General features: G+C 39.3%; 1 protein-coding gene across 1 annotated transcript in view; it reads right to left on the bottom strand.

Moving 5' to 3' along the window:
• MAOB (monoamine oxidase B) overlaps window positions 1-26,856 on the bottom strand; it is a 121,557-nt gene that overhangs the window by 65,197 nt on the left and 29,504 nt on the right. The window contains exons 2-3 of the mRNA XM_061410384.1: window positions 9,542-9,636; window positions 7,521-7,658 (exon numbers count right to left, since the gene is read on the bottom strand). Of these exons, the coding sequence (XP_061266368.1) occupies window positions 7,521-7,658; window positions 9,542-9,636 (233 nt within the window). The remainder of the gene's footprint in view (window positions 1-7,520; window positions 7,659-9,541; window positions 9,637-26,856) is intronic.

Genomic DNA, 26,856 nt, shown 5'->3' with positions numbered 1-26,856 from the left:
GACAAAATTTTAAATTGTGTACCATTAGCTTAGTGGACCTGGTGCAAGTGCCCAGGAAAGAAATGGCACATGATTGAAAGGTAGAGAAAGCACTAGCTTAGTCACATCCAACTCTTCATGACCGCATAGACTGGGGCCCACCAGGCTCCTCTGTCCATGGCATGTATGGATTCTTCAGGCAAGAATACCGAAGTTGGTAGCCATTCCCTTCTGCCGGTGATATTCCTGACCCAGGGATCAAACTTGGATCTCCTGCATTAATAGGTAGATCCTTTACCATCTAAGCCACCAGAGAAAGTGGTAAGGCATTGGCAAAACTGTCACCTGGATGATTGGGAAAGCAGACCAAGTAACTTAACGACCCTGAAGTGGCCAAAAGAAACTGTGAGAGTCCTTAGTGATTTTTTACTTTGTAACACGTTTGCTTTCAGCAATGGAGTAATTTTGGGATTGGAGAGCCAGGAATGAATTTTTTTTTTTTTGCTATCAGTCAGGAATTTTCTTGCCATCAATTCTCAGATTTTATGATCTATGGCTGCAGTCTTTTCCTGGTTTAATTGCACCATGGAAATCTTTTTTTCCTCCTGCTTTATTTTAATCACTGTGCCTTTTTATGTTTCTTTTCATATTAAAAAATTTTTTTTGATTCCACAAATCCCACAACGACTTTACCTCAAATTGTCACAAACTAAATTATTTAGTCCTGTGCCTTGCATAGTAGTAACCTATATTAGATCTGTATTACATGTTAGACCATTTGAATAGAGTGGAGAAACTTAACTAATGCAACCGATCAGCAAAATAGCCACTACATTGCAGAATGTTCTTGGGACAGAATATTATATATCTATTTTAAATGGTATCTACAAAGAATGTCTAAGGACATTAGAAAATATCTGTGAATATTTATAAGTGAAAAAAGCAAACCTAAAAATTTTATGTGAAAATACAAAAATAAGAATCCAAGAATGTCAAATGTAATCAAAATATGTTCTCTGTGTGTGTGGAAGGTAGGGGGCAGGGTCTTAATCTTAAAGTACAAATAACAGACTTCTTTCTATTTCCAATGGCTTCCCTCACAGCTCAGTTGGTAAAGAATCTGCTTGCAATGCGGGAGACCTGGGTTTGATCCCTGGATTGGGAAGATCCCCTGGGGAAGGGAAAGGCTACCCACTCCAGTATTCTGGCCTGGAGAATTCCATGGACTATATAGTCCATGGGGTTGCAAAGAGTCGGACATGACTGAGCGATTTTCACTTTCTACTTCCAAACTGCTTTTCACAGAATGTAATTAAGAAAGTGAAGAGAATACAGGACTTGGGAAGAATTTAGTGGAATAACTGGAGCCAATTGCAGATAATTTTAAAGAAGGGAGGATCTTCAACAGGGTTTTTCCAAGATGCTAGAGTGTAAGTTTGGCAGGAAAGAAGGAGGACAAAGGCAGGTGCTGGGGCTCAGATGGAAATGACAAAAAGTCTCCCATACAGAGGACAGCAAGCTCTTTAATGTGTATTCTTGGCATCTCAGTTCATGCTCTGACTGTATCGCTTCCTGCCATATGCAATTAATCTCTTTAGCCTTTACATTCTAATCTGTTAAACGGGGAAAAAACTTCTAGCTATTTGAGACTCACAATTGTGAGGTCCAAATAAGATATCATGAGGACTTCCTTGATGGTCCAGTGGTTAAGACTCCACTATAGGGGGTGTGGGTTCCATCCCTGGTCAGGGAATTAAAATCCCATATACCAAGCAGTCAAAAACTAAAACAAAAACAAAAAAGATGTCATGCATGAAAGCACTTGGAAGGTTCTAGATGTCCATAACAGAGCAACGTTCCCATTGTTATTATTTACTAGTTGAAGCAGAGGCCAATAGAAAGGCATGGGCTCTGTGAGGGTGTGGCAAGGTAGGCTAACATATTTTAGGCCATCTTCTACTTCCTGCCAGTCCCTACAGGCTGCTGAAGCTTTGACCTATTACATGATCACCCTTGTTAGTCACCATCCTTTGATGAGCTGGGTCTCGCCAATGCATTTCCTTTGGACTACTTGGATTCCCAGGTGGCACAGTGGTAAAGAATCCACCTGCCAATGCCCTAGACACAAGAGACTAGGGTTTGATCCCCGGGTCAGAAAGATCCCCTGGCAACCCACTCCAGCATTCTTGCCTAGAGAATTCCAAGGACAGAGGAGCCTGACAGGCTACAGTCCATGGGGTCACAAAAAGTCAGACATGACTGAGCACGCATGTAGTCAAGTAGTTGGACTACTTGGCCATACTCCATGATGATATGGTACAGCTGCTGTAAACATTTCCCACAAGATTTTAAGCCACAGGCTTGTTTCCTTTCATGAAGTTCACTACCATAACTGAATTCTATACATTCTCTACCTTCTACCTTCACTATAATTTAAAACTCTGTGTTACCCACAACTCTAACCATTGTTAAATTTATCCAGATGTGTGTGCATGTATTTTTACATAGAGACTATGTTTACAGATTTTGGAGAAGGAAATGGCAACCCACTCCAGTATTCTTGCCTGGAAAATACCATGGACTGAAGAGCCTGAAAGGCTACAGTCCATGGGGTTGCAAAGAGTAGGACACAACTGACTGACTTCACTTTCTTTACTGATTTTATCATATTTTAAATTCTAAAAGGAAACCTTGAAGGCTTAGAATAAATTGCTCTCTTATCCCCCAAATATTCCCCCACATTCAGCCACTGAAAGCATCATCCTCATCAATTACATGTCAAAAATCTGCCTGTCTTTCATAAACGCAAATTAGCACTTTGTTTTCCAGAAGAACTTAACATAAGCTTCAGAATGATCACTAGACAAATAGGTTTTTCCTGCTGAAGAGGAAATTACTATTCTACATATTTAGTGGGGGGGGGGGGATATTCCCGTGATGATAAGACATATCTGTTTCCAACAAATAAGAAATGAAGTAGGGGTATGTATGGAAGAGAAGGTTCAGGAAGCCCATCTCAGAACCAGTGAGCTCTGGGTGGCATGTGTGAAGTTCTTGGGAAAATGGCAGCTGTTCCTGGGTGAAATACAAGATTTTGTCCAACCTGTTCCTGGATTCTTCTGTCATTGTGAGAAAAGCAAGTACACCCTCGACTTTGATCCAGGCTTCTCTGGATTAATAATGTTGGAGGGAGAGGCATGCAGAAGGGGATACTAAGAGTCTGAAGAAGACTGGACACTCCTGGTCTGTTGATCTCTGCAAGATACTGAAGTCCTACATCTTAGGATGGTTTTCACTAGCCAAATGCAATTCAAATTTGAGTATTTTCTTTTTCAACGTTTCCTCTAATTCTATTGCTGTTCCCCAACACAGAGAGACAGTGATCTCTTCCAAGAAGTTCACCCAACTGGTCTGATCGCTAGAGATCTAGTTTCTACTCTACGCCTTTATGTCCTCTGGGGGTACCGTATTTTCTGTTGGCTTTCAGTGTTGTCAACAAATGGAAAAGTTCTGCCAAATGGTGCCTCCTCCACAAAGCTGTTTAAGCAATAGCAGTTGTAGCAGCGACACATAGGCAAAGTATTTGAGAAATAGCTCCTCATCCCTTCAAGCATTGATATTTACCACATACAACACAAAAGGGACTTTGACAGTGATCTTGGCTTCTGCTCATTGGGAAGTAGACTAAGACCAGAGCATCTTTTTTTTTTTTCTTTCTTTCTTTTTCAGTTTATCACAAGAGCTGAAGTTTGGAAACACACAACTATCAGTGTGAAGTTGGACTCTTAAGTTTAAGTCATGCTACATCTTTACATTCACCAGATGCCTAGCAGTTCAGCCTTTGGGCCTAAAGCAGTTGCATGCATATTTTCACTTGACACTCATTCTAAATTTCAGACTTATAAAACTTCTGAGACAGAGAAACTCTGAATGTCAATAGCCTACATTGTACAAAACTCCTTCAAAGTATGAGCCTGAAAGAACAAAAAACAAACAAAAACACAATAACCACACATGTGAGCATGCAAACACACACACACACACACACACACACACACAAGATAAAAGAGGAAGAAGCGCAAGGCAAAATGCAGCAACATTCCATAAGAGGTTTATATTTCTTGTATTTTTCTCTTTAATTATGAGTTAGTCCCTAAAAGGGGACATTTTTCACAATTCACTTCCAAGGCATGTAAACAACTGCCTTCTAAACCATCCTAGCAGAAATCAACATGACTGTGAAATAGATTATAAACTTGAGTAGCTGTTTCACAATAATTATTAAGCATGAAGGACTGCATCACCGATTTGAGAAGTATGGAAAACACTTTCTAAATTATATAGATTTGAGCTTAGGTGATCATTTTCCCACTGATAATTAAATCCCCATATAGCTTGGTACCAATTCATGAACAAGGGTTTGGAAAGTCACTTTTTAGCAATGTAAGACAGATCTACTGTAGCACTAAAAATGAGTACCACTCAGTAGACAGAAATATTTCTGGAGATCAGAGGCAGAGAGCAAAACACCCCGTATATCATAACACATTAGAGGTTGATGCATGCTTGTTATGGGATTAGCATGGGCACAACCCAACTGTCAACAGACCACTTCTTCCAGTACTATCAGAGAACTGGTGATACTGAGGGTCCTCGCTTCTTAGAAAAGATGTCCTTCCTTTGAATAGCTAGCCTATCACGGGCTGCTAGGGCCCCTCACCCCTCTTTGTGAGTAGCTCCATCCATTTCACCAGTTTCAATTCCAACAACCAACTTCAAATTCTTTAGCTTAATGTTATTAAGACTGCATGTAAAACTCTGTCTTATGTTAACAATCATGTAAGAAACTGAAAAAACAGAGTCCTTGAGCAGGCTGATTTGAATAGCAGGATCTGACAATATGAGAAGTAACACACTTGATACTCTTGACATTCTCAGGCTTTGGGTTGAGAAATAGAGTGCAGGTCCACTGAAGAAACAAGGCACAAATATACTAGATATTTGCATGAATAATTGTTTGCATTTGGGAACAGTAGTTGTTGAAATAGGTAATGTCCAAATAGCCAAAGTACTTCCTACCATTACAGAGGAAACAAAATTCTGAACTACATTCTTTGTCATGTAGTAGGAGATCAGATGTCAGAGCTCTGGTCAATAATTCCAGAAATGGATGGAAGCATCTCAGATGCTTTTTACAGATTCAAAAGAAGAAAAACGACATATAAGCAAAGACATGGAAGTGATGATGGTGGAGAACAAATTTTTAGTTTAGGGAGGACTTTTTAGCTCTAAAATCTTTATTATTATTTATCATCAAGTAACACTTCACTGGATACAACCAGTTTTCAGTGGACTGAAAACTGAAATCTTTGTTTCATAAATTCATTAGTGCTTTAATTGTCTCAGGGTGAGAATTAAAGAGTAAGTATATCAAACATATACACATATGCATATGTATACAATATTTTAAAGTGTACTGATATTTCTTATTTCCTCCAGCAGAGGTCAGAAAATAGCAATACAGGAACATGAAAATCTATGTACCAAAAGAATATTTTAGAGTGATTTTCTCTACATAAGATTATTGAAGGGGTTTTGTAATTGTTTTTCCTCTACCCAAGTTTTCTTCTTATATTTTTACAATAAACCTGCTTTCCTTTTGTAATAATTAGAAAGCAATAACATTCATTTGAATTTCATGAAGACCAATGTTGGCATATGTATTCTGTATCAAATCAGAGATAGTGCTTAATTATTTTCTTAGCTGCATGTGGATTATATGAAATAGCTAAAGAAAGAAGCATATTTGGTCATCACTCTGAAAAATTCAAGTATAACATCCTTGCCACAGTTGATGACTGTGAGCAATCTCTTTCAAACAAGGAACACAGTGTCGGCGGAAAGATTTCCAGAAAAACAAAGTGTCCTGAACATAGCCCCTGATTGCCAAGAAACCCTGCCCTCACAAAGACAGAAAAATGAATTTAATTTCTAGTCATCATCTCCTTTGTCCAGAGAAATTTAAAAGAGATCCTAGTGTTCTGGGAATTCAGTCTCTGCAAGTCTTAAATGTTAGGACATGAAGACAGAAGAAATCGGTCAAGATGATCTACATATAAAAGCCGGGAACACAATGAACGATGTTTACAAAGAGTTGCTGATGAATGTTCAATAAATCACGCTATTACCATGCTTCATTTTCATTTCTAATTCATGTGTCTCTTTTCCCACTAGACACATATGGAAGCAAGGTGAAAAGGCTCATAAAACAAAATTTGAAGGTCAAACAAAACATTTCTTATAAATGTTACCCACATTATACCAAATCAGATAAATTTTTATTTTCTGTTTCATTAAACAGTTCACAACATATAGTCTATTATTTGTCCTTCTTAATATTATCACCCACAAATAATAAACACATCGACACTATTATGTGATTCAAAACTAACTGTTGATAGTTTCTTCTGTCTCCTAAGGGTACAATTTTTTCCAGTGAGGAACTTGTCTCTATATTGCTCAAATCCTTTAAGGAGGTAAGTGAGGAAGAGAGAGGAAAGATTGAAATTAAAAATCTCTGTCAGAGAACATCAGTGATATTTTGGACCAAGACAGAGATGCTGGGAAAACAAGCATCAGGGAGTTGTGAGAAGAGTCTAAAGGGAGAAACATGGTGGGAGACTGGAATTCACAGAAAAATGTGGCCAGTGAGAAATCACCAAGGGCACCCTGTTTGAAGAGCTTCCTAGAATAACAATGTCCAATATTCAGTTTTAAGTTTCTGTGATTGAACCCCTCACCCCCATTGTTCAAAACTTCAGTCCAGTCTACTGTACACAAATGCTCGGGGTAGTCCAAAGAAAGTCAAGACAAAGAGGTGAATTCGAACCCAGGTTGACATAGAGCAAAGGAAAGAAGAGAGTCACAGGCCACGAATGTGAATGAGCATATGTGTCATGGAAGCAAGAACCGTGGACCACAAATGATCGTGAGAATGCGAGACACAGTAAACTCACAGAAATTTGAGGGAGATCAATGGAGCTTTCCCACAGAAGATGAAATTTGGGACTTGACCTATGTTTATGTAAATCTCCAAAAGAGAGTGAGTTTAGCCTATATATAGGACATAATAACCAAATTTCAAAATAATTACATTAGACATATTGCAAATACTCTATCACATGATGTCTAAGATAGCATTTGTAAAACTGTTCATAAGTTTTTGTATCACATGAAAGAGCCCTAATTATTTTAATAGAGGTATTTAATAAATCACAAATGCTTTTTCTCTATTGGTTTTGTTCAGCTTGTTACCAAATGGTTAATACTACTTCATCAATAACCTTCCCAAATAGATTTAGAATTAGCCTTTGATAACTGTAAAGAAAATTCTTAGAATGGTTGAAATATAGTTATAAAATACATATGCATTATTCAAGGATAAAGGAGGTTGTCTGAGGGGAGGATCTGGAATTTGTACTAATATATGGAAATACTGATAGAATAATCTCCAAATCCTTCAAAGGTTGTTCCAGGCTTACCTTTGTATGGTGAATCAGACGCTCTACTTCATTCACCTTGTAGGTTTCTAATCCTAGCTCCTTGGATAATCTTAAGATATGATTCTGAGTTGGCCCAACATAAGATCCTCCAAGGTCCACATATTTAACTTTTTGGTTCTGTTTTCCCATGGAAAGAAATAAAAATAAATATTCGTGAAAATGTTATTCTTAAGATAAAAAAGACAGCCCTAAAAAAAGCAGATTGGCATTTCACAGGTTCTAGATACACCTTGAGGAGTACCTATAGAAAACTGGACTCCGTTCTTTACTCTACCTCATTCATGCAACTAAACGGTTATTGAATCATTCCTAATTTTAAAACAAAACTGATTGGACTTGAAATAAGCAAGAGATTTCTGAACCCCATCATTCTCACTATATACCACAACGTGCTCTGGGTTTTACTGGCTTAGATTTGTAAACTATAAATTATTAATGAATTTCTCTTTACTTAGCATTTCTGGCTAATTTTGAGGCACCTAATGCTAGAGGAAAAGCAAGAAAGGAAAGGACCACTTTTTTTTATTGAAGTATAGTTGATTCACAATGTTTCAGGTGTGTAGCAAAAAGATTCAGTTTTATGTGTGTGTGTATATATATATTCTTTTTCAGATTCTTTTCCATTATAGGTTACTAGAAAATTTTGATATACTTCCCTGTGCTATACAGTAGGCCTTTGTTTGTCTATTTTATATATAGTAGTGTGTATCTGGGTGGAGAAGGCAATGGCACCCCACTCCAGTACTCTTGCCTGGAAAATCCCATGGACAGAGGAGCCTGGTAGGCTGCAGTCCATGGGGCCGCTAAGGGTCGGACACGACTGAGCGAATTCACTTTCACTTTTCACTTTCATGCATTGGAGAAGGAAATGGCAACCCACTCCAGTGTTCTTGCCTGGAGACTCCAAGGGACGGGGGAGCCTTGTAGGCTACCGTCTATGGGGTCACACAGAGTTGGACACGACTGAAGCGACTTAGCAGCAGCAGCAGTGTGTATCTGTTAATCTCAAACTCCTAATTTTAATCCCAAACTTCCTTCCCCTCTATTCACTTTGGTAACCATAAATTTGTTTTCTATGTGAGCCAGTTTCTGTTTTGTAAGTTCATCTGTATCATTTTTAAAGCATCTACATATAAATGATATCATATGATAATTGTCTTTGTGTGACTTTCTTCACCTAGTATGATAAACTCTAAGTCCATCCAGGAAATGACCATTTCTTTTGTGGTTCGTTAATCCAGACACTTGAAAGATAGCATTAGAGTCCTAATTTAAACCTTTGAAATTGCTCTTATGTTCAGTAGAAAGGTTTTCATATGGTTTTGAATTAGCTCCATTTGCAATGACTAAGGACCAACCTTTGAACAAGAATGACTAGAAAAACTTCCTATGTTTGAACACATCCAAACATAACTGGATTCCTAATAGTCAGGGACACCAGAGCAGGTCCTCCTTTTCTGCTTTTGTTTGTTTATTGTATGGTGGTATGGTTTAGTCACTAAGTTGCATCCAATTCCTGAAATCCCATGGACTGTAGCCCTCCAGGCTCCTCTGTCCATGGGATTCTCCAGGCAAGAATACTGGAGTGGGTTGCCATTTCCTTCTCCAGGGGACCTTCCCGACCCAGGGATGGAACTTGGGTCTCTTGCATTGGCAGGCGGATTCTTTACCTACTGAGTCACTATTGCCCCCCCACTTAAAAAAAAAGGGGGAGTATATATTTCACAAGGGCAGGGAATCTTTGTTTTACTCACTAATGTATTTCAAACATCTAATTATTGGTGCAATCATTTATGGGGAAAGTGCCAAGTGTTATGAGGTAAGAAGAGAAAAGGGACAGAAGAAAGACATGGAAAGAAAGCAAATTGAGAGGACGTGGAGTGTTTTGAAGTAATTTTCACTCTCTTCTCAAGAGTCAAGTGAAGTTCAAGACTTTCAGAAAGAAAAAAGGAAACTCAGTTTCAGGGTCACAATTTTCCATCCAATTCTTATTGTCTTACCCTAAGGGTGTAAGTCCTGCCTCCCACGCGGTCCCGGGCTTCCAGAACAATCACATTCAAGCCAGAGTCATGTAGAAGTTTGGCTGCTGCCATACCTGGTAGAAAATACAAGAAAAAATCAGAACCAAACACTCAAACTCCAGATAAGCTCCCCATGCTAACAGCCAATGATTAAAGTCCATGTTGGCTCATACACATAGCATATCATCACGTTCAACTTAACCAACTTACAGGTGTCTAGGGTTTCTCACTAGAGACCCAGATTCCAAGTCTGCAAAACCAACTGCTATTTCTTGAAAGAATAAAAAAAGGTTTCATTTTTAGTAAATGTCTCAAACCCTAAAAAACTTCTTTGGTCACTTTATCAAAATGTTTATCTTTAAAGACTAAATTACATGATTATGTGCCTGACAACATGAAAGAAAACACAAAGCCCCACAAAAAAGAAGTGTATAAGCCCCAGCAAACCCAGGACCAAATGGAGCAATTGGTAATATGAAAATCCAATAAATTTAGGTGAAAGAGAGAAGGGGGGAGTCACTCTTCAAAGCATGTGAAAGGACCTAAAATTCACTATTAAAACTGAACTTTTGGAAGTTGATGTAAAGTTACAAAACCAAAGACATAAAATGCAACTCATTTAATTGTCCTCATTCCCCGTAGGATCCATCACTGAAGAATAAAATGACTCCTTTCATTTATTCATCTATTAATGTAGTCAAAAATACTTATGCCTACTACAATTCCAACATCATGAATTCAACATAACAAAACAGCTTACTGAGATACATTTACATACAATAAACTTTAACCAATGAGTTCAGTGAGTTTTGATAAGGGATAGAGCTTAGTGTAAAGTTCAAATATGTAAGTTTTGGTATAAATACACCCTGAATGTAGTTTTTGATCTCACAAATCTTAAAATTCTACATCTTTAACTTACAGAGTTTAGTAAGAGTTTTTCAGACAATATAACTGGTGTTCTTACCACAATGAATTGAATTTACTCAGTTCCAAATACCTTACTCATTTGCTTTATGAAATCAAACAAAATCAAGGAAATGCCAAGATTCTGTGCCTTACAGAGAAATAAAACAATTTCTACCTTGTCTTTTAAAAATAATAGTTCTGGAACTTTTAGATCCCACTAGTGCGAAAAAGCAGAGAAGGCAATGGCACCCCACTCCAGTACTCTTGCCTGGAAAATCCCATGGATGGAGGAGCCTGGTAGGCTGCAGTCCACGGGGTTGCTAAGAGTCAGACACGACTGAATGATTTCACTTTCACTTTTCACTTTCATGCATTGGAGGAGGAAATGGCAACCCACTCCAGTGTTCTTGCCTGGAGAATCCCAGGGATGGGGGAGCCTGGTAGGCTGCCGTCTATGGGGTTTCACAGAGTCGGACATGACTGAAGTGACTTAGCAGCAGTAGCAGTGTGAAAAAGGGCTTCCCCGGTGGCTCAGTGGTAAAGAATCCATCTGCCAGTGCAGGAGACACAAGTTCAATCCCTGGGTCGGGAAGATCCCCTGGAAGAGGAAATGGCAACCCACTCCAGTATTCTTGACTGGAAAATTCCATGGATAGAGGAGCCTGGCGGGCTACAGTCCATGGGGTCGCAAAGAGTCAGACATGACTAAACAACTGAGCACAAGCACGAGTGTGGAAAAAAAAAATTCCTACAAAAATAGCTCATATTCCTGTAGTGCGCACAATATTTCAGATGCTATTCTGAGTGTTTTAATGTATCAATTCAATGAATTTTCACAGCAATCCAATTTTTAAAAAAGTACTATTGATATTCCCATTTTATGGCTGAGGAAACTGAAGCACAAAGAGGTGTCCAAGATCACATAATGAGCCAGCAGCAAAGCCAGGCAGTTTCACTCCAGTGTCTGCTTCTATAAGCACTATGAGCACTGGTTTCCATGGGGCCTTAGAGCCATCCTTTTCATAGATTGCATCTCTCAATTTTTGCTTCAGGGAGAAATTACATTTCAAAAGTGTTTTTCACTTTGTTTGGGTCACCATGTTTTGAAAGCACACTTGTATCTTGCAGTTTGATAAGAATCCGTGGAACACAAGATATGAGTCTACCATGGAAACCATAATGAAAACATGAGGCTCCATTCACCCTCTGTGAGCTGTCCTAAAAGAAGAAAACCATTTTTTTAAAAGAGGCTGATGTGACATTTCATTATTTGAGTTAATCCACCTTCTGATAACTGTCCTTGGGGCCAAGGCCAGAACATCCAGCAGGTGGTGGGGTGATGGTGCCAAAGTCCACCCCCACACACACACACAGTGTGCACAAGCATTGCACAACCCTAATTTAGAAATACAAGGCTTGGATTTTTAACTACAGTTTCCCAATTTTACCTCCATAAGAAAAAAAAGAAAACCTTTCTATTGAGTCAAAATTACCCACGATTCAATGCCATCTCTCTTATCAAGCATCAGTTCAACAAATGAAAGATGAAATAACATGCAGCCATAGTAACAGCAGTTATCAAGGAATTCAGATAGACTTGCTAAGCATGTTGAGGCTTAAAAAGGGGCTCAGAATGAAACACAACATCACTCAAATACACTAGTATTTTATATTCCACAAAAGATACTACTAAGTAAGTACCTGATGCTATACTGGAACATTTACTAGAACAATCCGGGGTCTTATCAAATCATTGACTAGAGTTCTCTAGGTTCGTGTGCCTTAAAAAGGCATAAATAGAAATTACAAAAGTATCTTTAAATAGAGCAATACAAAAATATATTGTGGGAAATACCTCACAATTTGTCTCACTCATGCTCATGCGGGGTGATATTCAAAATGCTTGTTGGACATCAACTGACAAAGACTGATTTGAAAAATAACTGACCCAAATAACAATGGCTTAAGAAAGTCCCTGCAGTTTGTTTCTGTTCAGTCGCTAAATTGTGTCTGACTCTTTGCAACCCCATGGACTGCAGCATACCAAGCTTCCTTGTCCTTCACTATCCCCTGGAGTTTGCTCAAACTCATGTCCATTGAGTTGGTGATGCCATCCAACCATCTCATCCTCTGCATTTTAGGAAGAGGGAGTTTTACGGTACCAAAGAAATTGAGGAGTTGGAGTCTGGTCCGGAGGTTATTAAGATTGTCAAGATGTAGAAACAACAAGGTCTTACTGTACAGCACAGAGAACTATCTTAAATATCCTCTGATAAACCACAATGGAAAAAACAGTTAAAAAAGAATGTATGTATGTGTATATATATAGATATATATAACAGAATCACTATGCTATACAGCAGAAATTAACCCAAACATTGTAAACCAGTTATATGCTTCAATAAAAAAATTTTTTAATAAAGAAAATTTAAAAAGATTGTTTACATGTAGCTCTCAAGGGAGGGGCTTCCCCAGTGGCTCAGTGGTAAAGAATTCGCCTGCTAATATAGGAGACAAGGAGATGTGGGTTCAATTCCTGGCTTGGGAAGATCCCCTGGAGGAGGAAATGGCAACCCACTCCAGTATTCTCGCCTGGAAAATCCCATGGACAGAGGAGCCTGGTGGGCTACAGTCCAGTCCACGGTGTTCAGTGTTACACAACTGAGCAACTGAGCTCTCAAGGGATTCCTCGCTGATGACTGGCAAAAGGATTAATGGTTGAATTAATCAAAAGATAAGCAAACAACTAAGGACACAGAGCCCCCGGGCTGACAACAGGGTTGTTTCCCAAGGGTTCATGTTTATGTCAGTAATTTGGAACTTTTGACACATTTTGCCATAAAACAAAAATAGGAGAGATGGTGTATTCTCTTGGAAGTCTGAGAATTTTAAAATGTAATACTATTGTGAAAAATAATATAAAGTAGAAACACTAAACAATGTAATCAGTGCTGTTGAAACCCTTAGGCAATCATTTCCTGATACAATGCAGTAACAGCTAAAAAAAGGAAAAAGAAAATATCCATGATAATAACAAACGCCACCATAAAGCACTGAGCGTTACTTTGCTCTGTGTGAAGAAGTAGCATTTCACATAAAAAAAAACCTTTTGATTTTCACCACAGTACTGACAGGTATTATTATCCTCATTTTAAAAAGAAAACAAAAATGGAGGTTAAGAGACATTCACTGACTTGCCATAGACTATACAATTAGTAAATGGTGAGGGTTCAGCCCCAAACTGGACTTCTTAGCCACCGCCCTTGGACCAAAAAGCAAAAGTTAAAAATGCAGTAACTCTATACACAGATTGATGCAATGTCTTTAAAACATTCTGCTGTCCATCTAAACAGAAGAATCTTAAAATATTGGTTTTTCTTTTAAACAGAGATTTAATTTTTGCCATCAGTTTGAAAGTGAAAGTAAAGTCTCTCAGTTGTGTCTGACTCTTTGTGACCCCATGGACTGCAAGCAGCCTGCCAGCCTCCTCCATCCATGGGATTTTCCAGGCAAGAATACTGGAGTGAGCTGCCATTTCCTTCTCCAGGGATCGAACCCGGGTCTCCCACATTGTGGCAGACTCTTCAGGCAACCAGTTTGAAAACAAGTACATAATCGCTGCCTACTTTTAAAAAGCTAATAAAAACTTGAGTTTAATATGCAAGATCAATGAATATTTCACAAACAAATGATTATTTGGCACTTTCAGAAGTAGCCCCTATGTGTCCTAGACAGGTCCCTGATAAGATCACCTCACTTGTTAGTTCTAAATGGTGCGGGATCTATGGTATTTTGCCTCAGGGAGTCTTCTTTGGATGAATAAGCATAGTACGGCATAGCTGACTAAATGGTGGATGAAAGCCTAATGCCATGAAATGATCAAAATATTTCATCTCCCTTTCCACGTAGCTCACTTGGAAAATGTTTCCTCAAAGTGATGACTATCTCCATTATTTGGATATTTCAATCTGTATTAGATGCCCAAATTATTTTAAATACCTAGAAATCAGTGGTTTGCAGCATTATTAACATTCTATGCTTCCTGTTTTGTGCCACGGAAAAGGACTTAAGAGTTAGAGACTGTAGAAGACTGAAAAGTACACAGTGCAAGTAACAAAAGGGCCTCTTCTAAGAGTCTTAAGAACAGTGAAGGAGTTGGGATTTGGAAGGAAGATAAAAATCAAAATTGCCCTCTGCCTCACTCTTCGCTTTGTCAGTCTGTCTTATGTCCTTCCTATCAAAAGCTGATATTTAACAGAATTTTTCGGCATTATGAAATGCAAGGCTAATTGTTCTGAAAATATTATCAAATATCAGTACTTCCATGTTACAAAGGACTTTTTCTCAGTTTAAAGTTACCAAAAAAGTATCATGTTGACCAAAACTGAGAAAAAAAAATTCATGGTACCTCAAAGCATCTCTAAACTTATAACCCTAGTAAACCTTATAAGCACGCTCTTAGGAAGGAAAAAAGCCAAAAACATGCAAATAGCCCTCATCACCTCTGTCGCTTCGGACAAAGCAATGGTTTTATGAGAAAATTCTAGAAACAACCAACTGACCTTCTAATCAAAGAACTGGAATTCTTTGATGTCTCTACAAAGAATGCCTTTTCAGTTATTTAACACATACCCACACACAAAAGAGGCTGGGGTAAGAAGAAAAAATATCACCAATGTGAGACTAAATCAATTAAAGGAAAGTGGCATTTATAGGTACAATTCAAACGTTAATTGCTGAACTCTTCAACACAGAGTAGAGGGGCAGGTGGACACAGGTTCAATCCTTGGTTAGGGAACTAAGATCACACATGCCCTGCAGCACTGCCAAAAAAAGAAAAGAAGAATGAAAGTTGTGATCAGTGTGTTCTCAGGAAAGAGGAGTCAGTCTGGACTTAAAGAGGAGGAACTGTTTGGTCAAAGTATTTCTTAATGAGTAGTTTATTGGTTTAGTTCCCAAAAGACGGGAATATTTTGAGCACTGACTACATGCCAGTTTCAATTCCAAATGTTTTACATATAAGAATTTATTTATTCTCCTAACAACTCTATGAAGTTGGCAGATGTAAAAAGCAAAGCACAGAGAGGTCAAGTAATGTACCCAAGGTCACACAGCTGGCGACCAGCAGAGCCAGTATTCAAATCTAGGCAATGTAACTCCAGAAAACAAACACGGAAAGTAGTCTTCCTCACACTAAATGATGAAACACTGAAAGCCTTCTGCAGAACATCACGAACCACATAAATACCAGGGCCACTGCTAGCACATTCCATGCCTTTGTGTAAATTATAGGAAGAAAGAAGAAATTACACTCGTGGCAGGTAAGTTTCAAAAAAGCATCCTTTCTTCAGGTGAATACAGCTCACACTGATGCTTGGCTAGCAGTGTGTGAGCTGGATTGCATCCCCCCTCTTTCACTGCATCAGTCTGAATAGCTCATGCTGTGGCCTCAAAACTCAGAGAACTTATTTCCTGAATGATAAGAATTTAATTACCTAGTCTTTGTGTCCTCAATGTGAGTACACAGTTGGCACTTGCCTGGATTCATTTAATAGCCTTCAGCAAAGATGATATTTAATTACTTAGTCAAGAAATAAACAACTGGCTGCAGTGGTGTCTATATAATCATATTTAACATAGTATAAGAAAACTAAAATATTGATGCACATTGAAACTGATTTCTTCTTGTCACACCAGAAATGGTAAAGGGACTTTAACAAAGAAAAAGAGCTGGAAAGAAAGCCAGCCCATCAATTATAATAACTACCTTACATTGCTACAACACTATAGTTTCCAATACTCACACACATTCAGTTCTTAACAATAAGCCTTGAGGCTCGTGTTGTTTATCTTATTTTTCAGATTAGAAAATGGAGGCTCAAAGACATTCTCAAGGGCTTGCTCACTATGATACAATTAGCGATGGCAGAGCTCGGTCGATAGTCTAGCTCTGTTTCTGTGTCTTGGGTGTTTTTCATTAGTCACGTGACATCCTATAATATACAAAGGCCAAAGTTGTTTAAAACAATTTCTCAAACTGTTCTGAGTTTTTTTTTTTTTTTAATTTTTGAATATCTTGTTTTTTTCTTTTCTTTTATTCTTTAACTTTACAATATTGTATTGGTTTTGCCATATATCATATTTCTTTATTGACTTTCTTGGAAAGGATATATTGATAAAAAATCACCTTAAGCATATCAGTGTGCAAAACCCCAGGACCATGTCATTCACAGGCAGACGTGAAGACAGTAGGACACCTCCACTAAACTACTGATTAGGAGATGCTTTGGCCAAACAGTTCCTCCTTCTTAAGTCTAGACTAACTCCTCTTTCCTGAGAACACACTGATCACAACTTTCTTTCTTTTTTTTAAAGCAGTGCCACATGGCACTTGGGGGATCTTAGATCCCTGACTGGGGATTGAACCCGTGCCCCTGGATTGGGACTGCCAAGTCTTTACCACTGGACCACCAGGGAAGTCCCACAACTTTCTTGAAAACTGAAATAACACATGCTATAAACCAAACATACCAGTGTGCACCATCCTTTTGATCACAGAGAAACTAAGTCTAGAATAAGATTATTGACATCTTGCTCCCAAATACGAAAAATGTAAGACTCCAAGCCTTCTTGGAAGCCCTTTGCTCTGTTTTCTCTTAGACAGTCAAAATATACAACCCCCAAAACAAATGGCAATAGCTGCTAAAATACAGGAGACCTTTACTGAAGCCTTAGGCTGTAGGATGATTTATGCTCTTGAAAAGGAGAGAAAAAAAAAATCAAACTTTCATGAGTTGCCATAGAAACCTTTCTCCAGATGTGCTGCTTCTGAAATACTACAATAAGACTGCCTTCCAAGGCCTTTCAGAATACGTCTGCTGCTAAGTCGCTTTAGTCATGTCCGACTCTGTGCGACCCCATAGACGGCAGCCCACCAGGCTCCCCCATCCCTGGGATTCTCCAGGCAAGAACACTGGAGTGGGTTGCCATTTCCTTATCCAATGCGTGAAAGTGAAGTCGCTCAGTCGTGTCCGACTCTTAGCGACCCCATGGACTGCAGCCTACCAGGCTCCTCCATCCATGGGATTTTCCAGGCAAGAGTACTGGAGTGGGGTGCCATTGCCTTCTCCAAGAATACGTCTAAAACCATACAAATCATTTTATCATGCTTTATATGTAAATTATTGCATTTTCTTAAAATGTCAGCCATCATCATGAGTCTTGTTTCATAGGCAAGCTCTTGTCTTTCTTTGTTGTCTGAAAGGAGTGGGGTTATCTTTTGTGTTTTACAATCGTGGTGGACAAAATTTGTTCTTGTCTTACCTCAGTATGATCTCCCAAGAAAAAAGGAGGCAAACCCAGAAATTCCAGCTTGGTCTTTCCCAAATATGGGTGTTATAGTCTTCATTTTTAAAATTGGCACAGAAAACTACAATCATTTAATTCACCTGCCTTGAATCCTTTTGGAAATTCAATGGAATATATATAAATAAATAAACATACTCCTTTAGCAATACTGTTTTTGAAGTATCAAAAATAATCATATGATACCACCATAATTTCCCTGACTATGATTTAAGGGTAAAATAACTCATTGCCATGATAGCAGCCCTCCTATGGATTACCAACATGATTAAAAAAATTTTTTTTTACCAACATGGTTTTTAGAATCATGAACATTCTTAAGGTAGAACATAAAATTGCAGAGATATCATTCCCACTTCGGCTCACCCACTCTCTACACCCTAGTCTCTGAAAGAGCTGGGTGTTACAAATGCCCAGAAAAGGGTCAGAAGTCTGCTGTAGAATACTTTGAACACTTCTCATTTAAACAGCTCCATTCACCAAAACTGAGATGATCAACTTGGAATTCCAGAACAGAATAAAATGTGGGTATTGTTAAGGAAAGGAAATCTGGATGAGATTAACAAGTAACTGGAAGAAATGAAGTTACAAGGCAGTCACTTGGGAGCCTAGTTTGGAGCCTGGCCCAGGAGTTTTACTTTGCCCCAGAAACACTCTTGTGAGCCAGAGACCAAGGCAGTCAGCGGTGTGCAAGGACTAGAGTGAAGGGAAAACAGCCTCATTCAAGGACAAGGCATTCTGTAGAAAAGCATGAGTCCTCACCTGTCTGGCCCTCACTTTCCCTATCTATAAAATGAAGTGGTTAGATCAACCCCCTTTCCATTCTGTGATTAGTCTACATAAGACAAGACAACAATTTTAAATAATCCAAGATTTCATGATATAGGTGGTGTCTTTACAACACTAAAGCATTATCCCAAAGCCTGCCCTGTGGAGAATGAAATTTGAGTGACCTCCAGAGGTGTTAATAAAACACATGTGATTTTTGTGCTCTGCTGGAACCAGGAAATGCAGATTCAAACAAAGCTGGTTGAGGATAGGCATGCTAAGGTAATTAGAGGTAAAAGGTTCTGATGCTGTCATTTCCTCTTCAATGCATCACAAAATAAGAAGGATTGATGGATCAAGAGCAGGACAGCTAGATAGATAATATGGAATAAGGCAAATACAGCAAAAAAGTTAACCACAGAATTTAGTTGGTAGGTATATGAGTGTTGACTATATAATTCCTTGAAAATTTTCACAATAAAAAAGATCTTGGGGGAAAAAACATTAAATCAAGTGGTCAAAAGGAACAAACTTCCAGTTATAAACTAAGTCATCGTGATGTGATGTATAGTATGGTGACTATAATTAATAATACTACATTATACATATGAAAATTGCTAAGAAAGTAGATCTTCAGAGCCCTCATCACAAGAAAAACATTTGTACCTGTGTGGTGAAAGTGAAGTCGCTCAGTCATGTCTGATTCTTTGCAACCCCATGAACTGTAGCCCACCAGGCTCCTCCATCCATGGGATTTTCCAGGCAAGAATACTGGAGTGGGTTCCCATTTCCTTCTCCATACAAATCCACACACATCACCTATGTGGTGATGGATATTAACTAGACATATTGTGGTGATCATTTCATAGTATATACAAATATTGAAACTTTATATGGTGTACCTGAAACTGATATAATGAATGGTACATGTCAATTGTATCTCTATTTGCTAAAATTGGCTATAAAGTCAAAATTATGAGGATGATTATTTGAAGTGTGAAATAGGTGGGTTTTCTTAGACTATACACACACACACACACACATATATGTATATCTTTAATTGCAGAATACTTAAGATTTGCCCAACTTAAAGATGAGTGAAGCACTGTTTAAGTACAAATGTTCAAATGTTTGCTGACATTTTCTGTATCAACAATGGCTGTTAGTAATATGTTACCAAGCTGCTGTAAAATAAAATAAACACACACACACAAGTTAAACTGGTTTCCATCCAGATGGACTTTGAGAGTCTTTAATTAATGTACTGCATGTCTCCATCAGGGTTTCCCAGGTGGCTCAGACAGTAAAGAATTTGCCTGCAACTCAGGAGACTCAGGTTCCATCCCTGGGTCAGGAAGATCCCCTGGAGAAGGGAATGGCTATCCATTTCCTTCTTCTTGCCTGGAGAATTCCATGGACAGAGCAGCTTGCCAGGCTACAGGTCATGGGGTCGTAAAGAGATGGACATGACTCAGTGACTAACATGCATACCTGCATCAGCAGATACTATATATGCATGCTTGTGTGCATGCTTAGTTGCTCCAGTCATGTCAACTGTTGGCGACCTTATGGACTGTAGCCCACCAGGCTCCTCTGTCCATGGAATTCTCTAGGCAAGAATACTGGAGTGGGTTACCATGCCCTCCTTCAGGGGATCTTCCCCACCCAGGGATCAAACCCATGTCTCCTGCATCTCCTGCATTGCAGGCGAATTCTTTAACTACTGAGCTACCTGGGAAGCCCCAGGTGCTGTATGTACTATTTATATCATTTCTTAGTCTCTATAACCTATTGGGCAACAGGGGGTGAAAATGACTTTCTCAAAGGCAGAAATGTCTCCTTATATATTTTGGGAAATACTATCCTAAAGCAACTGGTCCATTTGGTCAATGTGGCTACAACTGGTGGTAGGTTGGTCACAGAAATCCCTCTCAGAAAGAGTCCTCCTCTCTTTCCCCCTACATGTCAAACATTCTCAACCACACCATGTCCTTAAGCTGCACGTAGTCAAGGAGTTGATTCCCAAGCATGATTTGCTTCTAGACGAGAACAACGCCCAACAAGAGAGGCACCAGGCAGTGGGAAGAAGATGACTGTAATGTATTTGGAAAGGGAGCTTCCTGGAGAGGCTGAAAAGTGTATTTAGTTCCACCAAGTGGAAAATAGTGAAACGAGAAGGAAAAAGTGTCCTACCAAGAATGAAACTAGAAGTTTCCCTCTTTCTTCCTCTTTCAAGACTCGAAGTACAGTAGGAAGGCCCATGGGCTACCAGTTTAGAACCTCTGCTCTAAACTACTATCTGGGCCTCAACTCATTAATAGTGACATGACTTCAGCAAAGGACACCATTTTATTGGGTTTTTACTGACGCATTAGCTGCTCACATGGCTTCAAATATGGCAGTCCTTCCAACTACAAAGGAGGGTTGTTCATCAAACCAATAAGGAAATCCCTAGTTTTCAGCATATTTACAATGTAGGGATAACTGACAAACCTGAAACTGGTGAATGAGCAACTCTTATCCATTTCCCCAGGTTTTTTTCTTTCTTTTTTCTTTTCCCCAGGTTTTTTTCTGACTCATAACTTGGGCCCAGTCATTTGCCCAAGAGCCCATGGAATGAAACCTGGAATTCATCTTTTAATTTTCCTGGTCCCTTCTCCCATCTTACCCTTAATGCCCTAAAGATCCAGCATGACTTTGTCCCTGCCAACTCTTCTATCTTTGTCCTTCGGTTCCCCACCTGGCACCTTATACTCCAGCAATATTGAAATCCTACCACACCCACCCCCCTCCCCATGATTCTTTCCATATCCCACACTATTTAGTGTTTCCAGACCTTTGTTATACTGGAAATATTTCACTTAGTTTCATCTCACCCCCCAAAATTTGGCTCAGGCTGTAGACAATTTGCCCTAATCAGCCCCCCACCCCAAGGTGGGTTAGGAGCCCAGAGTTGAGGTTTTCATAACAATGAATACGTTACCCCCTTTTAGATCACCTACAATAAGAATGAGGAGGCCATTTGGGGCTGAGGCAGAATTTGCATCTAAATCCCCAAGACTATTTTGAGAGCTCTATAATTTTAAACTTCTCACTCAATTTACTTTTGGATAGAGGATTTTCCTGTTATTTCGTATCAACAGTTCAGAGATAGGTTGAAAGCACTCCGTGTCTGTTCAAAACTCAGCCTGTGGTTTGATAAAAGGCTTTCAGAAAGCCAAAATGAGCTGACAACGTCTGTGAAGACAAGGCCTCAAATGGAACTCGGATGAAATTACTTATGTGTTCGTTAGGTTGAATTCTTTCTAAGGAAGATTATACCTAAAAAAAAAAAGTAACAAAAAAAAAAATTGCTAAATCTCAGTGAGAGGCCCTCGACTCAGTTGTCAGGCTAATATCAAAAGAGGACCTGCCACACAAGAATGAAAACTAGTGCCAAAATGTACAGGAAAACAATAGCTACTGCTGTCTGAGCAAATTATTTCAGGGGTATCTGTAGTTGGGATCTAGTTTCCTTATCCACCTTAGGACATCTACTCAGTTAATCCCAAATCAGAAACAAATTTGGGTGCTTTTAGCCAGAATATCTAGATTTCATGCTGAGCAGTGGGCCCCAACATTTACCAATCCATTTGTCTTCATTAATTCCTTGTGTGAAATTGCCTTTGTATCACTTCAAAAAGGAAATGTTCTTCTTTCTAAAAAATTCAACCCCTCTCATATTCATGGTCTACCATGAGTTAGGTGATTAAATAAATGTATCCTCCTTCTTTAAACCTCAAGTCCCTGATCTGTAAAGGAGTGGAAGTATTTGTTGTTGTTGTTTAGTCGCTCAGTTGTATCTGACTCTTTGTGACACCACGGACTGCAGCACACCAGGTCCTTCTCTCCCGGAGCTTGCTCAAACTCATGTTCACTGAGTCAGTGATACCATCCAACCATCTCATCGTCTGTCACCCCCTTATTTACTCCCTACCTTGTCAAGTAGTTGTAAAAAGAAATTGAGGCCAAATATATAAGGCTCTCAGCACATTGCCTGTTGCATGGTGTATACTCAGTAAATAACAGATGGATGAATGAATCCAGCATCTTAGGAAGTATTTGGCCTTGAAATTGGAAGAATGAGGTTCCCATCCCACTCTGCCCCTTAGGCCCTGTGAAATCTTTAGGAAGTAACTTCCAAACTCCTTCTAATTCCAGTCTGTAAAACAGGGATTTCCCTTTCAGGCAGAGTTGATAGAACAACCAAAAAAATGACTGGATCTTAAGCCACCTTATTTTTAACCTATACAAAACAAATGGATAAACTGCATCATAGACTGTATGAATGCCCACCGACCACAGCAGGGAAGAGGTAAAGCAATTTTTTCTGTTGGTAACATTTTTATCATGGACCTGGAGCAATCTAAGCAATATCTTTTGATTAGCAATCCTTGGAATGAATATTGTGATCTCTTTTCTAAAATTAAGGCCATTATATTTGACAAATTGTTGTTTAGTCACTCAGTCGTGTCTGACTCTTTGTGACCCCATGGACTGTAGCCCGCCAGGCTCCTCTGTCCATGGGATTCTCCAGGCAAAAATACTGGAATAGGTTGCCATTTCCTTCTCCAGGGGATCTTCCTGACCCAGGGATTGAACCCACTTCCTCTGCATCTCCTGCATTGGTAGGTGGATTCTTTACTGCTGAGCTACTCGGGAAGCCTATTTGACAGATATCTTCACACATCCCACTGTCCAAAATGGCTATTTCATACCTTTTCTTCTTAAACTTCCATGACACTAACCCCCTGACCCTAGCCCTCTTCAACTAATGGCTCTGTTTCATTTTTTATTGAGAAAATAAAATAACTCTTTCATCTTTTCATAATTAATCCAACTGTATACCTTCACCTGTGCCTATATGTGCTGCTTTACCTTCTATGACTCAAATGAAGTGGATTCTTTGAGGAAGTCAACCTTTGCGACTCTCTTTGGATCCTATTCCCCCCAGGGCTTTGATCCTCTAATCACATACTTTCTCTCCTGCAACATCAATTTCTCCCTCCCTCTTGGATCACTGTTATCAGCAAACAAACCTCCTCTGGTATCTCCCATCTTCAAAAAACCTAACTGTGGCCCAATATCTCCTTTAGCTAAAACCCCTTCCCTCTGCATCTCTTCACAATACTACAAAGAGTTATCTTTGGCCATTGCCTCTATTTCCCCATTTCACTGCAATCACTTTCTTCTTTACCATTCCACCTAGACTACTCTTGTCAAGGATGCCAGTGATTTTCATAATGCAAACCCCACAGTCCAGTCTTGGTCCTTAAATTATTTGTCCTCTTAGCATCTTCTGGTCTTGTCCTCTTTTTTATCCTCCTCTCTCTTTAAATATCTGTAGGATCTGCATTGATGTCTTTATTTTTTAAGCTACACTATGCAACTTTCAGGATCTTACTTCCCTGACTGGGGATCAAACCCAGGCCATGGCAGTGAAAGGCTGGAATCCCAACCACTAGGCCACCTGGAACTCTCTTATCTTCCTTCTTGACCCACTCTCTTCACTGGTTTTTGGGCTACACACTTCCTTGAGATTCTTCCTCTCTCTTATCCTTCTCAGACTCCTTTGCTGGATTTTCTCCCCTTTCCAGCTTCTAAATGTTGGAGAACCCTGGGACTAGGTTTCTTGGACCTTTTTTTAAAAAATCCTTTCTGGGAGATCCTTAATTATGCCTTCAGCTATTTAAAAAATCATCTCAAACTGAACATATTCCAAACAGAGGTCTTGAGTGAGTCCCCTCCCCCAAATCAGTTCTTGTGCATGCTTTTCCATCTCAGTAATGGTACCACTTTTCACCCAGTTGTTCAGGCCAAAATCCAGAATTTGTCTTTGATTCTTTTTCCCCTGGCCACTCCACCCTCCAATCAATACATCAGTCAGTCAACTTGACCTGAATACAACCATTTCTTAGCACCCATACTATTACTACTACTACTACTACTACTACTACTACTACTACTACTACTACCTTGATCTCTTAGAGATTCTTAGGACAGAATCTATCCTTTGGATTATTGCAATAGCCTTGCAACTGCTTCCACTCTAACGTCTCTAAAGTTTCAATTTACATAGCATAGAATATCTTTTAAAGCAAAATCAAATTTATGACATTTCCCTGTTTCAAATCTTCCAATGACTTCTAGTGCAAAGAGACAACCCCACCTCATTACTTAACTTACCGGGACACATATGAACCCTTGTCTATGTATCCTGCCTTCCTACCCACTTTATTCCACTCTAGCTTTGTTGATTTTCCTTCTGTTCCTTGAACACTTCAAGGTTTCCCCACCATAGGGGCTTTGGATCAATTGTTCCCATCTCCTATGATACTTTTTTTTCCCCCTGATATTTACATGTTCAGTATCTCTGATCTCAACTTATATTTCAAGTCTAAGGAAGAAGTATTCCTTGACTCTGCTCCATCACACCATCTATTTTATTTTTCATGGATTACTTACCACTGGTAGTACTTTGTGTGTGTATATATATAGGTGGCTCAGCAGTAAAGAATCTGCCTGCAATTCGATCCCTGGGTCAGGAAGATCCCCTAGAGAAGGAAATGGCAACCCACTCCAGTATTCTTGCCTGGAAAAATCCCATGGACAGAGGAGCCTGGCAGGCTACAGTCCATGGGGTCGCAAAAGAGTTGGACACAACTGAGCGAATAAACAACAACAATGTATGTAGGTAGATAGGAATTTATCTGGTTGATTAATTGGTTATCTATTGTATGATCTTCCTTACTAGATTATAAGCTCTATGAAGGCAGGGATCTCATTTGTTTTGTTTCCTACTTTATTCCCAGCATCAGGGAGAGTATCTGACATGCAGACATTCTCAATATTTGTTGCTGGCTTGAAACAAGTCTAGATTTAAGGGCCTAGACAAGTCTAGATTTAAGGGCCAAGATCTGATAGATAGAGTGCCTGATGAGCTATGGAATGAGGTCGTGACATTGTACAGGAGACAGGGATCAAGACCATCCCCAGGGAAAAGAAATGCAAAAAAGCAAAATGGCTGTCTGGGGAGGCCTTACAAATAGCTGTGAAAAGAAGAGAAGCAGAAAGCAAAGGAGAAAAGGAAAGATATAAACATCTGAATGCAGAGTTCCAAAGAATAGCAAGAAGAGATAAGAAAGCCTTCTTCAGCGATCAATGCAAAGAAATAGAGGAAAACAACATAATGGGAAAGACTAGGGATCTCTTCAAGAAAATCAGAGATACCAAAGGAACATTTCATGCAAAGATGGGCTCGATAAAGGACAGAAATGGTATGGACCTAACAGAAGCAGAAGATATTAAGAAGAGATGGCAAGAATACACAGAAGAACTGTACAAAAAGATCTTCATGACCCAGCTAATCACGATGATGTGATCACTGACCTAGAGCCAAACATCCTGGAATGTGAAGTCAAGTGGGCCTTAGAAAGCATCACTACAAACAAAGCTAGTGGAGGTGATAGAATTCCAGTTGAGCTATTCCAAATCCTGAAAGATGATGCTGTGAAAGTGCTGCACTCAATATGCCAGCAAATTTGGAAAACTCAGCAGTGGCCACAGGACTGGAAAAGGTCAGTTTTCATTCCAATCCCAAAGACAGGCAATGCCAAAAAATGCTCAAACTACCGCACAATTGCACTCATCTCACATGCTAGTAAAGTAATGCTTAAAATTCTCAAAGCCAGGCTTCAGCAATATGTGAACCATGAACTTCCTGATGTTCAGGCTGGTTTTAGAAAAGGAAGAGGAACCAGAGATCAAATTGCCAACATCCGCTGGATCATGGAAAAAGCAAGAGAGTTCCAGAAAAGCATCTATTTCTGCTTTATTGACTATGCCAAAGCCTTTCACTGTGTGGATCACAATAAACTGTGGAAAATTCTGAAAGAGATGGGAATACCAGACCACCTGATCTGCCTCTTGAGAAATTTGTATGCAGGTCAGGAAGCAACAGTTAGAACTGGACATGGAACAACAGACTGGTTCCAAATAGGAAAAGGAGTACGTCAAGGCTGTATATTGTCACCCTGCTTATTTAACTTATATGCAGAGTACATCATGAGAAACGCTGGGCTGGAAGAAACACAAGCTGGAATCAAGATTGCCGGGAGAAATATCAATAACCTCAGATATGCAGATGACACCACCCTTATGGCAGAAAGTGAAGAGGAACTCAAAAGCCTCTTGATGAAGGTGAAATTGGAGAG

Source organism: Bos javanicus, chromosome X (assembly GCF_032452875.1).
Source record: "Bos javanicus breed banteng chromosome X, ARS-OSU_banteng_1.0, whole genome shotgun sequence".
Classification (NCBI taxonomy): domain Eukaryota; kingdom Metazoa; phylum Chordata; class Mammalia; order Artiodactyla; family Bovidae; genus Bos; species Bos javanicus.
The sequence above is the reverse complement of the archived record's forward strand: the minus strand, read 5'-3'. Positions and strand labels throughout refer to the sequence as shown.